The sequence below is a fragment of the Periplaneta americana genome, chromosome 8 (genome assembly GCF_040183065.1).
Source record: "Periplaneta americana isolate PAMFEO1 chromosome 8, P.americana_PAMFEO1_priV1, whole genome shotgun sequence".
Taxonomy (NCBI): Eukaryota; Metazoa; Arthropoda; class Insecta; order Blattodea; family Blattidae; genus Periplaneta; species Periplaneta americana.
Genome location: NC_091124.1, coordinates 134,331,811 through 134,349,086, shown reverse-complemented (window position 1 = coordinate 134,349,086; position 17,276 = coordinate 134,331,811). Strand labels below are relative to the sequence as shown.

The following is a 17,276-nucleotide window of genomic DNA, read 5'->3' as shown; positions in this document are numbered from 1 at the left end:
TAACCAGAATTTGAATCATATTACGAAAATTTTAATTTGTTGTATTAATTAAAGTTTTTTTAAGTATTCGTAAACACTATAAATAATTCCTTTCGCTTGGCTCCGCGTATCCGCTCCCTTTCTAGACATGTCACTCAACTAGGCACAGAAGCAATTCCACTGTTAGTATTGAAAATCACTATTTGAATATGTGCACAGTGAACAGACAACAGCTAGGATGACTACTCTCTCAATACACAAAGACTGGCTTGCAAGCAACTACACCCGAACGCATCGACACACTGCCAGTCAGTCATCCCAATGGACAGGTCAGAAGAGAGGGGGTGGTACGTGCAAAAATGTGCTATGTACGACCCGCCAATATCTTTGCTCCCTACTATAGCACTCAATTGGCGTAGGCTATATGCCTTCTTATTCTGAAAGCGCTATAGTCTATACTAGCTTCTGGATCTGAGGATTCCGGTTGGTCGTCGGTGGCTTAGTTATTACTCCGCCCGCTATTGGATTGAAGGATTGCGGGTGTAGTAAGTGGCCAATGATTCATATGCTAGCTGATGTATCTGGAGATTGCAGGCTGTCCTCGCTACCCTAGTGATTACTCTGATAGCTGTTTGATCTAAAGATTGCGGGGTATTCTCGTTGGTCTGGAGATTATTTCTCTATCTGTTGGATCCGGTATATCGGATTGTCCTCGGTAGCCTAGTGTTTACTGTGTTATCTCTTTGATTAAAGGTTTGCGGTTTGTCCTCGTTGGCGCTGTGATTCCTACTATGCTAGCTGTTGGATCCGAAGATTCCAGTTTGACCTTGATGGCCTAATGATTACTATGCTTGCCTTTGCATCCGAGGATAGCGGAGTGTCTTCGTTGGCACAATGATTACTAAGCTAGTTGTTGGATTATGTGATTGCGAGCAGTCCTCATTGGACTATTGAGTACTATGCTAGCTGTCGAATAAGAGGATTTAAGATTTTGATCCATGGCTTAGTGACTTCTATGCTTGCTGTTGGATCCCAATATTGGAATTTGACCTGAGTGGCCTAGTGATTGCTATTGTAGCTGTTGGTTCCGAGTAAAGCGTGTTGTTCCCGGTGGACTAGTGATTACTGTGCTATTTGTTGCATAACAGAATTGTGGGTTTTGGTCGTTGGCGTATTGGTTACTATGCTGGATATTGCATCCAAGGAATGCTTTTTGTGTTCGTGCGCCTATTGATTATTATGTTAGCTGTTGAATCCAAGGATTGTGGTTTGTCCTCTATGGCCTAAGGATTTTATGCTAGCTGTTAGATGCGATGACTGCTGGTTGTGCTCCAGGTGTGACTATTATTGTGCCTGTTGAATCCGTTGTTTGTAGGTTTCTTCTGTGTTTACCATGCAAATTGTTTTTCCGAGATTTGTAGTTTCAAATGCAGCCTCTAACGATAAAATTCTTTTAGTATTTCATCATCTGCGAGAAAAATGAATCTGAGATAAATGTGTCGTGGAGTCACATCATTTAAATTATTTCCGTTACTTATGGAGGGCTACAGACAAGTTACGTTGGCATATCTCGGATTTATTCACTGAATCATTTATTTCATCACAACAATCCACCTGATTACACGTCTGCAATCGCGACTGAAAATGTCAAATTTCCTATTGCTGCTGTTGCTAGAAGAAAGAAATATATATCGATGTGTTGTGTAACTTCTCAACTGTAATGTGCATAGTAGGCGTAGTCTTTATTTTTTCGTATATACTATTTATTTTGCAGGTAATAAACTTCTTTGGGATAGGCTGCAATAAGATATTGATGATTTGTCTTGTATTTTGCAGAGTCCGTGGATATCCAGAATACCGCAATCCTTTGCGCCGGCAATGCCGACAAATCAACCATTGTTATTCCAGCGCGCGCTATTTGACGTATACAGTTGTATAGGGAATGAATGTACAGTTACACTTAAAAGGAATGAGACGACTCTTGGTCGTCGGAAGTTAAAGTTCTACAGCGCGGTTCACTCGATATCGACGTAACGATACGTACCATGACAAATACAACAAGAATTGTTATAAGGACCACAACAAGGACAAGGACCAGAATAAGGATCACGAAGAAGACAGCCATTTAAGGCCACGATTTCACAACATAGCTCGGGTATCGTTGCTTTTCTGTACCGAATGGCAAATGCCTGCTGTGGGATCTACGAGTACATTCTAGACTGCTGCTGTCACTGTCTCTTGTCGGTAGCTCATATAGTAGCGTGTCGGTTCCACTGCTTAACCGAAACGTCTGGTGTTCCATCCCAAGTAAAACTTTTTTTATTGAGGTGTAATTAATTTCTTTAGAGTTCCTCGACTGTCTAATTTGTCGAAAAATATGGAATAATTTATGCCCAATTTCTGGGTCTTACAAGTGGGCTGAACCTCGTCAAAAAAATCTTACTTGGAAGTTAAAAGTATTCTTTCTCAATAAAAAATCATAAGAAACAAAAAGAGATCTGTTAACTTAAAATCTTGTCCACATGCCATCAGCTTCTATTACAACTCTAAGACAATCCGGCATGGATGTAACGAGATTGTGGAATAAGTTCAGATCCCCGGTGAGATCTTCCCAGGTGTCAACAACTTGATTCCACAATTCGTCTCGATTTTGAGGGCGTCGGTGGGCATAGGTGGCTATTCTTCTCTTTTTCAATTCCGCCCATAAATGTTCGAGAACATTCAAATCAGGTGACTTCGGAGGCCAATTAATGATTTCAATCTCGGGTCTCCTTTGAAACCATCTTTGAATGCTTGCGGCATAGTGCGCGGGATGGTTATCCTACTGGAACAGCAATGTTCCTTCGGGTAAACGTTCTAGGGGCGGAAGGAAGGAATATATTTTCCAGAATGTGTTCGTAAGTTCCCGCATTAAACCGGCCATCGATGCGTTCTATAACGCCAGGTCCATCGTAAGACATCCACTCCCAACACGATATGCTAAAGCGCCCGATCTTTCATGTCGGTGCACATAGCGCTGATCATGTCGAAGACCATCCTCACGATAGACACGGACAGGACCTCTACATTTCTCCAATCGAAATCCACTCAATTGGTAGCGAAGGCAAGACGGTCGACAGCTTGTGCTTCCCCCAATATTTCCATTTGCGCAGCCCTCCGGCTCCTAATACCGTGGTTCCTCAATTTGCTGATCACAGTCTGTGAAGAACGGGGAAAGTTAGATGCTGCTCTTATTTCGTTAGCAGTCCGAAAAGGGTCCTGTCGGACTGTCTCGAATAAGACACCACATTGCTACAGCTAAATTGTAGGTTATTAACATAAGCATTGAATAGGTCCGTGCTTATGCGTTGGACGACAAAACCAAACATCGAAAGTTCGAATCTTGGCGAGGAATGTAACTTCTTGCTTTTTATAATGTAAATCAGACTTCTAACTACAATCATTCATATTTCTTAATATTTATTAATATTTATAGCCAACATTGAATTTGTAAAGAAAAGACTTAGAAATCTCATGTGGAATTTGTTATCTGTAATGACATAAACATAGATTATCTCTCGGAACTTTTCCGTAAAAGTAAATTAAATTCACTTCTAGATACTGACAACCTTAGTCGTAGCGTAATTTTCCCATCCGCATACAAGCTGAAGTAGCACAGCCATTGGTAAAAGTTTTGTACACAGAATTATACTGAATTTCTATTCGACAGAATCTATAATCAATGGCTTGTCTGAACATGATAAACAAATCCTAAGTGTTTCCAATGTCACTGAACAATTTCAAATATTAATTTAAAAACTAAAAAGGGGTCGTAAATGCTGTATGTAGTGAGTATTTATGTCTACAAAATGAATCTTGGAAAGACATATATGTTATTGGTACTACTGATATTAAGAGTAAATGTATTGTATTTTTCACTTAAGTTCAGAATAGTCGACCTGGTTGGCAAGTTGGTATAGCCCTGGCCTTCTATGCCCAAGGTTGCGGGTTCGATCCCGGGCCAGGTCGATGGCATTTAAGTGTGCTTAAATGAGACAGGCTCATGTCAGTAGATTTACTGGCATGTAAAAGAACTCCTGCGGGACAAAATTCCGGCACATCCGGCGACGCTGATATAACCTCTGCAGTTGCGAGCGTCGTTAAATAAAACATAACATTTTAACATTTAAGTTCAGAATAACTTCAGTGGATGTTCTGCACTCAATGTTGTGAAAAAATTCAAAAGTAAAAAAATGTAGATAACGCAAGGACTTAAAAATCTCCTGTTTTAAAAGGAAGAATCTATATCTAATGCTCCTCATGTTCTTAAATACTGCAAGAAGTACAGTGTATATTTATCAAAAATTATGAAAAAGGGAAATAGAACACATTTGAATAGAAAAGTATAAAATTCAGATAAAGCAATTAAAGCTATTCGGAATATTATTAAAGTTAAACTTGTAGATATCCTAAGAAAGAAAATATTTCTTCATTAAAACCAGCAATAATAAATTAGAGGATCCCAAATCGATTGCAAATTCTTTTAACGTCTTATAGTATATAGTACAGAAATATTATTGGCAACTTAACCATTCAAGTGCTTTTTCATTCAATCATAACATGAATGAAATTGACTGCACATAACTGAAGGGGTGAGAATGAAATAATCCAAAGCCACACTTTTAACAAAAATTGTTTTGTGCGAGTGCATTTCTTACACATATGGGAAAGCTACTAATAAAATATTGTAATAATTACTCAACAAATGACATAGCCTAAGGACTCTAAACCTTTGTAAAAGTTTGTCTGTGTGGCTTAGGAATATTTTTTAATTTCATTTTAACTGTTAGTTTTTAATATATATGCATTTGCATTGTGTATTTGTGTGTGTATGTATATATATATATATATATATATATATATATATATATATATCGTTAATCTAATGAATGCATTTATATATAAATGCATTCATTAGATTAACGTTTATAATATTATAACTTGTAATTTTGTATTGTCTGTGATCATTAACACTTAATCTGAGGACTTTGTAAAACTCTATTTCAACGGTACTTAGCTATTTCAACGTTATTTAGACAAAAAATCGTTGATGTAGACTAAGAATCGAACTCGCTCTCTTCTACACAACACGTAGAAGTCTTAGCGTCTGAGATATTACAACGACACGAAAGCTTTTCTTTCTGTGCGGAGTGTCGATCTAGTCATGAAGGTCCATTGTCGATTTAACTACACGATATATATATATATATATATATATATATATATATATATATATATATATACATTTTATTTACGTAATATTATCATATTTTTTTTGCACTTTTTGAAGTGAATTTCGGAACGATGCTAGTAACAAACCAAATAGCCTGAATCTAAGTAACTCAATATTCGTTACCTTGTGTATCAGTGCTCTGGTCTCTGATCATGCACAGTGTTTTACATCTGAGACTTAGGAATATTCAGTCGTCTCATTATTTTCCAGGGAAACTGTACCTTATGTAGCCTAAATCAGAGTCAAATACTTTTAATTTTAAGGGCCACGGACACTGGCCTAAATTGAGTTTTACTTTAAATGTTCATAACCCAAGGGTGTTGAAATGGAATAACAATGGCAGCCGATTGCGATACTCTGGGTATCCACGGACTCTGGTATTTTGACTCTGTCTTAATTTTACGAGGTGTGTTTGAAAATTTCGTGGCCTGATACATACGGTAGATGGTATTGAAAACATGCTAAGAATGCCGCCAATGTTAGCGGCCATTTTACTTTAGTTCAAGCATGAAAACTCGTAATTTTCTGTTGATTATGCAGTATTTTGTGTAGTGTAAATTGCTGGGAAATTCATGGTGTTCGTGTTCTGGGATTTTAGGTGATACTCATGATTGACTATCTGGAAAAGAGGAGAACAATAATTGGAGAATATTATTCGAATCTCCTGCAGCAACTGGAAAGGAAAATTGACGAGAAGAAGCCGGGTATGACCAAGAAGAAAATGTTATTTCATCACGACAATGCACCTGATTACACGTTTACAATCACGATTGCTAAATTACACGAACTACGGTTCGAATTGTTGCCGCACCCTACTCCCACTAACAGATCTCGCATCTCGTTCCTCTTTCTTTTCCCAAAGCTCAAATCTCACTTGGTACTCTCTGACTTCTTTCTTTTTCCAAAGTTCAAAACTCATTTGGCTGGAAAGAGATTTTCGTCAAATGAAGAGGTTACCACAACAGCAGAAGGCGTTTTTGCAGACCGCGAGGAATGCGTGTACGAGGAAGGTATAGCAGCATTGGAGCACCGGTGGATCAATTATTGTTTCAGAATAATCCTAATTTAACTTCTATGGTAAGCTACGAATTTTTCAAACAACCCTCGTACAACTATTTTCGTACAAAAGAAGCAACTAGGCAGAAAATCGAAACACAATACGAGAGTTGATCCCTTTGCTGTAGCACTGACCTATTTCCTGGTTGAACTAAAATTTATATTTTGAGACACTCAAATGACTGAAATGTGTTATGGCTAGACTTCAAGTTGCAAGTATGTATAAGTCCGCATTGGCTCGTAGTTGGTTTTCGAGTAGCTGAAGATGCTGCATCAGTAGTAAATATAGCCTCTTGAGCAAATAGCTGTGATTAAATACTTGCAAAAGAAGGGAATGTCTCCATCTCAAATTCACAGATATGACAGATAGCTTGGAAGAATCTACTCTATCTTATGGCAGTTCAGGTTCTTTTCCACCAAGAAAATGCTCCAAGTCCTTAGTTGCAATGGCTGCGATTTCAACAGCAGGATTTGAAGTGTTGGACCACCCGCCCTATTCACCCAGATCTGACACCCAGCGTCTTCAAGATTTAGTAAAAGAAACAGGCTTTTCATACCGTAGTGTGCAAAATATTTTGGCAAAAGATTTGGACATGAAAAAGTAGCTGCATGGAGGGAGCCTCGAAAGTTAACATCGACATGTACAGACTTGTAACTTGGCCGACGCAAAAACTAATTTGAGAGCAAACAAAGAAAACTCTCTTGAACGATATGTGACTATGGATGAGATATGGGGTCACCGCTATGACTCTGAAACCAAATTAAAAGTATGGAGTAGAAACATAAGTGTTCACCAACTCCTAAATAAGTCAAGATTCAGTCATCAGCAGGCAAGGTTTTGAACTGTTTTCTTGGGGGGGATGCCTAAGATATTATTTTAACTGACTATTTGCAAAAATGAGCAACAATAACAGCCCTTTATTATGAAAATGTATTTGAAAAATTGCGGGATGCTATCAGAGAGAAACGTGATGGCAAGTTGAGACAAAAAGTTCTTTAAAAAAAGGTAATGCTCCAAGTCACAAGTCCTTAGTTACAATGGCTGCAATTTCAACACCTGAATTTGAATTACTCGACCATCCACCTAATCACCAGATCTGGCACACAGCAAAACTCACAGAACACCTGTGTGGAAAGAAATTTTCATTCAATAATGAAGTCATGCAGTCCGTAAGCCAGCAGTTTGCAGAGGTTGGACAACTCTTCTCTAGGAAGCTGTGGAATGTTGGAGAATCACTGGGAGAAGTGCATCAATCTATTAGGAGACTATGTGGAAAAATGAGGTAAGATTAATTTCTTTTTCAACTATAAGTGGACCAGGACTACAGGACAGGAATTAATCCTCGAACACTTACGATACGCTATTACATAAATCAAGTGTTTATTGAAATGTTACTTTATAAAACTGAGTTACAGATAAATTTTTGGATTTGTGCGCAAAAATTTCCAGCCAGATTTGGCGACAATTGTTAAACAATCTTCAGCGAACAGAGAATGGCTGCATAATAACTTCTTCTGCTTCTTTCCGATGCAATAGCCCAATCCCAACAGCAGGAGTTGCAAGAGGCCTTCGACCAGCATATTTCAACTGGAAAAAAGTTGGTATCACATTTAATTCGGGTTAGAATTTACTATCCATGGATATTTAATTTTTGTGAGAATTTAGGTTTCTAATTAGTGTGAATATGGTTGCAAAATTCAAAAGCTTCACAATGACATCAAACAGATTTGTACGTCACACATACATTACACACAGTTGCACGCACGCACACTCATACACACAGTCTGGTACATATGCATGCAAAGTATTCAAAATGTAATGAATTTTAAATGAAAATAAATATGAGCAGACTAATGGACATTAGAATACAAAGTGTCTAAAACTACTTTTCAATAGATATAATTATAATTAAGGTATTAAAGAAAAATATCATTACAATCTGTATGACTGAAAGCTGCAAAAATATAGTTTGCATGAACAGGAGAAGCTATAAATGAAGGGTTCAGAGTTATAGTGGGCCAAGTACCATTTATTAAAAACGGAGAAAGTAAGATTTAAAATTAAGTGAATACCATAGTTTAATGAAGATTGATATGTCATTTAGTTTTAATGTGCATACTTTATATTACTTACTATATGTTTAATTAAATTATGATAATCACTTAATTTTAACCTTTGTTTTCTTCGGCTTTTATTTATGGTGCTTGGCCCACTATGGCTCTGAACCCTTCAAATATTTCCATCAAAACAGCTTCCACAAATGAAAATTAAATTTTTATGAAAATGATCATCTACTATCAAGGAAATGTGAGATAGAACATCACAAAAAGCACTGAAGTAGACTCCAGAAATTTATCATATTTCATTTACCCTTTTGCCAATGAGATTCTCAAATCGCGGACGAACAAAACTCCAAGCGCCCATGTTCTGATGTTCTTCTTGGCTCCAAATGAATACTGAAAATACAATTACCGGTACAGAGACAAATTTTTATTACCTAAATGAATACAGGATAGTAAAAATTGTAAGATCTTAGCTATGTTCAAATTCATCAGATTTCTTACTTTTGGCATTTCTATACTTGGCCACTTCCTGTTGCAGATATAGTGTTGGAAATGGTGAGAGGCCTTCTAATCTCACAATTGCAACATCTCTTAGATCTGAAGCTTTGCGGTGTTTGTCAAGTGCATAATAATGCTTTCCAGTAACAAATATCACTCGTTGAACTTTGTCAGCTTCTTTCACCTCATCTCCTGCAGAGAGAATTATAAGTGAGTTGCGTCTTATTTCAAAGAACTCAGCCAACATTTAATAGGCAGGTAATAGGGGGTACTATTACATATTTTTCATTTATAAAGCTGTCTAATAATAATGATAATAACAATGATAATAATAATAATAATAATAATAATAATAATATTAGTGTTGATGGTGGTATGGTATGGATAAGTGGTGAAGGTTGAGGTAGGCTTAAGCTCGCGCGCACTTAGGCCAATAATAAGGATCCATTATGCTGCCTTCAAACTTAGATATGGTCGAGATATCACCGACAAATTTTTCCCGGAACCGTCTATGAGGGACGGTATTTTACTTGCTGTAAACATACGACAGGCCTTCCATTTTGTAAGAAGCTATACTAAGGATTTTATCGCCCTTGAAATAGCCTAATTAGCACCAGGGACCCAGAGCGCTTCCTATATCAGCGTCGGAAATCTGATTGCTATCCCGAAGACTACACCAATGAAAATTTTTAATATTGCAGCTAAGTGAAATGAGGGGGAAGTGGAGAATGTTGGTGGAATGATAAAAGGAAATGGGAGTACTCCGAGGAAAAAGCCTCTTCAACTTCTGTTTTGTTCACTATTAATTTCATCACGACCTGGCCAAGAATCGAAACCGGGCCGTCAGGACGAAAGACCACACTTGAAGCACAGATGCTGCGAAACAGGTGTTACATTGGTATTGTAAAGTAAAAATTATTTTGAAATACTGTTAACCACTTGAATAGAGAGGTAATTAAATTCAGAAACTCGTAATTAGTGAAGAGGAAACGTTACTTTGCCGAAGACAGATTTCAGTTTTAATTTGATGATGTTAATCCTCAGGTGTTCCGTTTTAGAATTTTAAACTACCTATAGTCAGAGCCCCTACCAAGAACATTAAAATGGGAGACTAGTTTACGTCCGGAATCTTTTCTTCCGGAACTAATCTTGTATTATTTAATATTAATTGTAATTTTATTCTTCATATTGTAGTTGTAATCCCTTGGTAAAAGGGCAGAGAAGGCCTGACGGACTTATCTCTACCAGGTTAAATACATAAATTAATATTTGAGGAGAAAAATTCGCTCCGGCGCCGGAGATCGAACCCGGGTCCTTGGTTCTACGTACCAAGCGCTCTGAACACTGAGCTACGCCGAATTCAATCCACAGCACCGGATCGAATCTTCCTCCTTCAGTGCTCCCTTTGTGGCCTGACTCCAAGTTAGACTATATGTTGACGTTGTATGTTTAGTGTCAATTGCCATTATACTAGGAGCGCACTCAGTTGAGTGACTTATTTGGCAGGGATTCCGCAGTTATGATGCACTGCTAGCTATGAGAATATTATGGATTGATTAATTTGTCCTACAGAATAATCTCTGTAATGTTGACAATTAATATTTGAGGAGAAAAATTCGGTCCGGACAAATTAATAAATCCATAATATTCTCATAGCAGCAGTGCATCATAACTGCGGAATCCCGGCCAAATAAGTCACTCAACTGAGTGCGCTCCTAGTATAATGGCAGTTGACACTAGACATACAACGTCAACATATATGCGTAACTTGGAGTCAGGCCACAAAGGGAAACAAGAAGGAGGAAGATTCGATCCGGTGCTGTGGATTGAATTCAGCGTAGCTCAGTGGTCAGAGCGCTTGGTACGTAGAACCAAGGACTCGGGTTCGATCCCCGGCGCCGAAGCGAATTTTTCTCCTCAAGTATTAATTGTCAACATTACAGAGATTATTCTGTAGGACAAATTAATAAATCCATAATAAATAGATAAATACTAAATAGGCTACTAAATTACGTATTTAAACATTGAGCAAAAATTGTAGACTGTTTTGAAGCTATAAATAGGGCCTACCGGCCTGGAACAACTAATTTATAGAATCAATTCATTATCAAAGTAGCCATATCGCATTTTGTGATTAAAAATCTGCAATTCAGGCTAGGCCTATTGTTTTATTAACATTGAAAGACAAGTGAGTGAGAGAAATCTTAGCCAAACTGAGTTTCTACAAAGGCAGACAAAATAGTTGCCTTATAATATACAGGATGTAACAAGACCTCACCGACAAACGGATAGGGATGATAGGCCATGCAGAAAGGATCATTTTTTGTTAGGAACATATACTCCCAAACACGTCGTTTATGAGTTATGCGCATTTATCAAGGTGCGCACGCCACGTACCGTAACCCGTACGTTCTTCATCTGTATCGTAAGTCCTTACTCTGTCATAGCAGTTAACTGGGGCAGCTTATCTACAGTTCCTGCAGACCACACTTCCGAACCTGCTGGACAGAGTGCCGCTTGCTGTGCGCCGCGATCTCTGGTTCCAGCATGATGGAGCCCCAGCACACTTCAGTGTCGACGCAAGAACACAACTAACCTATTGTGTGGCCAGCGCGTTCGCCCGATTTAACGCCCCTTGATTTTTTCTTTGGGAGTGTGTCAAGAGTATGGTCTACGTAACTCCAGTTGCCAAGAGAGATCAGATGATTGACCGCATAAATGCTGTGTTTGACAACGTCAGATAGAATCCTACCATGCTCGACAGAGTTGGGCGATCATTGCTGTAACGGCATGAAGCATGTAATGAGACACAGGGCCGACTGTTGTTTGAACACCTATTGTGAAAACATGCCTTTCAATAAAATGGTATTTCTGTACAATTGTTTGTATTCAATTCCTAAACTTACGGGAGTGCTCCTTCACCTGCTCATAACTAACTCATAAACGACGTGTTTGGGAGTATATGTTCCTTAACAAAAAAATGATCCTCTCTACATGGCCTATCATCCCTATTAGTTTGTCGGTGAGGTCCTGTTACATCCGATATAAGTAGATACCTTCTGATTGTGAATTACAAGGAAATAAAAATACTTTTTTTTTTTGCAAAGAAAGAAACAAGAGACTAACAAACATTCCATTTTGAGATTTAGTATTATTCAGCAAAATTATTAGTAAAGAAAAATAAATTATCAAAGAACAATGTAGTAGTAGTAGTAGTAGTAGTAGTAGTAGTAGTAGCAGTAATAGTAGTAGTAGTAGTAGCAGTAGTAGTAGTATTTAATGCCAGGCAATTGTATGTTTTCGCTTAACAATACAATAATGATTCTGCCTGAAGTCCCTGTATATTCCATAAATAGATAGTTTGCGCAAGACGAATAGAATAAATAAGTGAATCGACTCAGTCTCTCTCCCTCATAACTACAACGTCTTTGGTTAAAATCATAGGCCAGCATGTTCCTCGCTACAAGCGGTGCTGCTGTCAGTACAAAGTTTAACTTTTCTCTATATATTTGATGAAAACAGCTAATCTTTATGTTTTCGAGGTTGCTGAACACGGAAATGGTCATTAAAAAGCAGATTTAGCTCTGTTTCTTTATATATATATATATATATATATATATATATATATATATATATATATAGTAGCTTTTCAGAATTACCCTTCAAAGCGTATGCATGTATTTACCTTACTTTTCTCCCGTAGAGGATGGTCACTGAAGGCGCAATTGCTTTGCCTGCCATTCGTATTCTGTTGCTGGTGAATCTCTAATAAGTATCCAGCAGTAATCGCCTAACATCAATTCACTCCACTTGCTCTAGTACCTTCTTTCCATTTTCAAAATTTCGAGGTTGAAGCGTTTCCCATGTTCGTCGCTTATAGAACCACGTTTTTTGGGAAGAAGTACAAGTGAGAATGTAAGAAGTATGCCTTTACACCACAATGTCTCATAACACTGCAGAAGATTTTTCACTAGATACTTATAGTTTTCTGCCTTTGTACTTCCAAGGAAGTTGGCGGACACTTGAACAAAGGAGTTCCAGGCTAACTTCTCATAACATGATATGAGAATATGATTGAAATGTTCTCCTTGAACATTTTGCGTATCTGCGGACCAATGAAAATCTCACCTTTATTTTCACTGAGACGTAGAAATTTCTTACGCAGGTAAAAAATGCTTCCCCAGTCTTAACCATGGCCTTTACAAAAATTTTCATAAGGCCCTGTTTTAAATGAAGAGCAGAGAGTAGAAATTTGCTGGATTCTACAAATGGTTCGTTGTGATTGACGCATAGACCAATCTTTCTGTTCGTAGTGACATGTCTTGGCACGGCTGTCCCACACATACGAGAAGCATCCCGGTCGGGGCAAGTTACCTGATTGAGGTTTTTTCCGGGGTTTTCCCTCAACACAATACGAGCAAATGCTGTGTAACTTTCGGTGCTGGACCCCGGACTCATTTCACCGGCATTATGATCTTCATCTCATTCAGACGCTAAATAACCTAAGATGTTGATAAAGCGTCGTAAAATAACCTACTAAAAATACAAGAAGCAACAGAATTTTGTGTTACCCTGCTGCAAGTCAAGTAGCATGACAATGACTTAGAGATCAACGGAAATGTTTTAACACAGAGACTGCGCTACGCCCCTCCCTTTCCTTCCCCTGCTGCTATGCACCCAGGCTAAAATTAGAATACTGTGACAGCCGCGTGAGATTCGATCTCATGACCAGCAGAAGGAAGTGCAAGGTCGGTCCGTCACGGGCAGGTTGCGCGCGCGTCTGCTTCCTGGGGCATGTGCTGTGGGGAGAAAGGGGAAAGAGCTACCGCGGCAGAGAGGAGAGATATCCGGATGATTCGAGAATGGACACGCGCGGAAATCTCTAGATCGCGAACTTTCTCGCAACTATGGTGTGAGTATAAATTACGCACGGGAGTGAGACAGTCAGTCAGTCAGTCAGTCAGTCAGTCAGTAAGCCAGCGTTGTTACAGGCAGATTTGCACAGTAAGCGAGTTAGTCTTGTGTAGCAGTGAAGCCAGCTTCGAGACCAGAGCGCGACTTGAGTTGTGTCCGTAACAGTGGAGCCTGAAGCCCGGAGTTCGAGTGCAGTGGACCGCAGTTGGGGGACCTGAGTTCGAAGTTCAGCGGATCGTCTCTGAAGGTCTGGGGTTCGAGATTCTGTGAACGCGAGTGACTGAGCTAGAAGAACTAGCCAAGACAAACGAGCTGTGAACTGTGAACTGACAGTTCTGTGTTGCAAATAGTGCTTTGTGAATATTAGTTAAGATTAACAGTTCATTGTTGTTCGTAATAGTCCAAGTAAATTGTCATTGTCGTCTGTGGAGTGCACTAACGAATACTGTGTTACTGTGTGGAGTGAAAATCCCATTGTTGACGGGAGTGGAATTAAATTGTAGAAAGTGAAGAGTTATTGTTGAGATAATAAAATTACATTGTTGTCTAGTATAAAACTTACACTGGTGTCAGAAGTGGGATATTGTTGACACAATGGAAAACCTACAGCAGATCCTGCAAGCCATCACGGAAATGAAAGCAGAAATGAACAAACATATCAGTGAGGTGAAGAACGATATTAGTGAGGTGAAAAACGACAAAAGTGAAGCAAAAAACAGACATGAACAAGCACATTAGTGAGGTTAAGAACGACATAAGTGAAGTGAAAACGGAGATGAAAAGTGATGTAAGTGAAGTGAAGGCAGACATAAAAGACGACATGAGAAAGCACATTAATGACGTCACTACTCAAATTGGAAGCGTTTCAGCCCACGTAGATGGAATTGTCGCCATCGTGAAAGACGAACTCAAAAGCCGATTTTGACAACCTAAACAAGAATTTTAGAACTATAAACGAGACAGTAGCCGAATTGAGACAGGATGTAGACCATTTAGACGGCAAAATCAGCGATCTAGAGCGTCGTCAAGAGCAGACGAGCGAGTTGCTGGACAAGACGAGTGAGGTGATGCACAAACACGCTGAGGAAAACAAGCACATATTCGCGTTAATGGACCGACATGCTGAAGAAAACAAGCACATCCACGCGTTGGTGGATCGCCAGGCTAGAGAACATAAACAGATAGTTGCCGAGGAGGTTCGACGTGCCATGCAAGAAGCGGCCACAGAGTTGAGGACTCCATATAGTGGCCCTGCGGAACCATCGCCTTCAGCCAGATATTACAACGTCAAGACGCCGAAGTTCGACGGTACGACGTCTTGGGCGATTTTCCGTCGCCAGTTCGAGGCCATCGCAGAGAACAATAGGTGGACGCCAGCAGAGAAAACTACTCAGCTGCTGGCCGCGCTTCAGGGACAGGCGTCGGAGATTCTTCACAGCGTTCCAGAAGATAGGACAGCCGCTGAGATAATGGCGGCCTTGGAGGGACGTTATGGTGACCATCAACTTGCGGCAGCATTCAGGACCCAACTGAAAACGAGAGTCCAACAGTCAGGCGAGTCCCTACAAGAATTTGCGATGGCGGTGGAACAACTTGCCCATAAGGCCCTCAGGAGCCTACCACCTAACTTTGTCTCTGGAGAGGCGAACTACACCTTATGCAGCGGAGTTCGAGACCCGTAAATAAGACAACAGCTACTCTTGGCAGAGCATCGCACCATCAACGCAGCTCTGGCGGCGGCCCTCATGATGGAGGCAGCCAAGTTGACGGCGAACGTCTCGGCATCGCACCGGATTAGGAGCGTCGCGGCGGCCGACGTCGAGGAACGAGACCGAGGGACAAGCAGGAGCTGCGCCGCTTTCTCGGCCTCTGCACTTATCACAGAAGGTTCGTAGCTGGGTACGCCAATATCGCTAAACCTCTAACCCAGCTGACCGAGGAGAAACGACAATTCTAATGGACGGACGAGGCGGAGTCATCCTGCCAGTCCTTGAAAGAGGCGCTCTGCACTGCTCCTGTACTGGGATACACCATCCCTGGAAGGAAGTTCACGCTCGACACGGACGCTAGCAACGTTGGCATCGGCGGAGTACTCTCTCAGGAACAGGACGGGCAAGAGAAGGTGATTGCCTACTTCAGCCGAACACTATCCAAGGCTGAGAGAAACTACTGTGTGACGCGTAGAGAACTTCTTGCCATTGTTGAAGCCCTGAAGCATTTCCACAAATATTTGTATAGCCAGGAATTCCATCTGAGGACAGACCATTCTGCACTCATCTGGCTATTGGGCTTCAAGAATCTGGAGGGGCAGACCGCCCGTTGGGTTCAACGTCTGCAGGAGTACAACTTCACCTCTGAACATCGCCAAGGGAAGAAACATTCCAACGATGATGCCTTATCACGACGCCCATGCCCGGATAGCTGCAGACACTGCCTGAAATTACAAGAGCGGGAAGGCGCCCACGCAGTCCGAGCAATTACCGCCCAGCGAGCCCAGGCTGGGATAACGCCGCCATAAGGAGTGAGCAGCTGGAGGACTCAAACATTGGACAGTTACTGCGTGATACGGAGTTCGGCCGGAGACCAGTATGGGTTGATATCGCGAACCGTAGCACCACTGACAAGAGCTACTGGGCCCAGTGGGAATCCTTCACTGTCAAGGACGGTGTCCTGAAGAGGATTTGGGAGTCGGCCGATGGAAGGACCCGCATAGAACAACTTGTCCTGCCCAGGAGCAAGGTGAAGGAAGTGCTGGAGGAGACTCATGCTGGAGTTACTGGAGGCCACCTGGGAGCCAACAAGACGCTGGACAAGTTAAGGCAGAGGTTCTACTGGTTGCATCAGAGAACCGACAAGGAACAATGGTGTCGAAGATGCGACACCTGTGCAGCCAGTCGCGGACCAAGGACACGCAGCCGGGGAGCCATGCAGCAGTGCAACGTGGGAGCTCCTTTTGAGAGGATCGCCATCGACGTTGCTGGACTGTTCCCGGTCAAGGATCGAGGGAACCGCTACCTGCTAGTCGCCATGGATTACTTCACAAAATGGCCAGATTCCCAACCAAGACGCTTCAACGGTGGCAGACGCGCTGCTTGACAACTTCATCTGCCGATTCGGGGTGCCCCGGGAATTGCATAGTGATCAGGGGCGCAACTTCGAATCCAACCTGATGGGAGAATTGTTCGAGCGTCTGGATGTGCATAAAACCAGGACCACTCCCCTCCACCCACAGTCCAACGGCATGGTGGAACGCTACATCAAAACCGTGGAGGAGCACCTGCGGAAGGTGGTGTCCAACCATCAGCGAGACTGGGATGCCAGATTTCCACTGTTCCTCTTGGGCTACAGAGCTTCGGTCCACGATACAACAGGGATGACACCGGCAAACATGGTCTTCGGGAGAGAGCTGCGCCTGCCCTGTGATCTGCTGTTTGGCACGCCACACAGCGCCGACCAGCCAGCAACTGACTATGTGGGGGAACTGACCGAGAAG

The 17,276-nt window shown here is 41.0% G+C and overlaps 1 protein-coding gene across 5 annotated transcripts in view; it reads right to left on the bottom strand.

Annotated features, from left to right (window-relative positions):
- Positions 1–7,666: 7,666 nt before the first annotated feature.
- Positions 7,667–17,276, bottom strand: part of LOC138705069 (2-oxoadipate dehydrogenase complex component E1) — a 201,279-nt gene continuing 191,669 nt past the window's right edge. For all 5 annotated transcript variants that reach the window (XM_069833664.1, XM_069833665.1, XM_069833662.1 and 2 more), the window contains 3 exons: positions 8,873–9,061; positions 8,679–8,764; positions 7,667–7,895 (listed from right to left, as the gene is read on the bottom strand). In XM_069833664.1, coding sequence (XP_069689765.1) covers positions 7,788–7,895; positions 8,679–8,764; positions 8,873–9,061 — 383 coding nt within the window. In that variant the 3' untranslated portion in view covers positions 7,667–7,787. The remainder of the gene's footprint in view (positions 7,896–8,678; positions 8,765–8,872; positions 9,062–17,276) is intronic.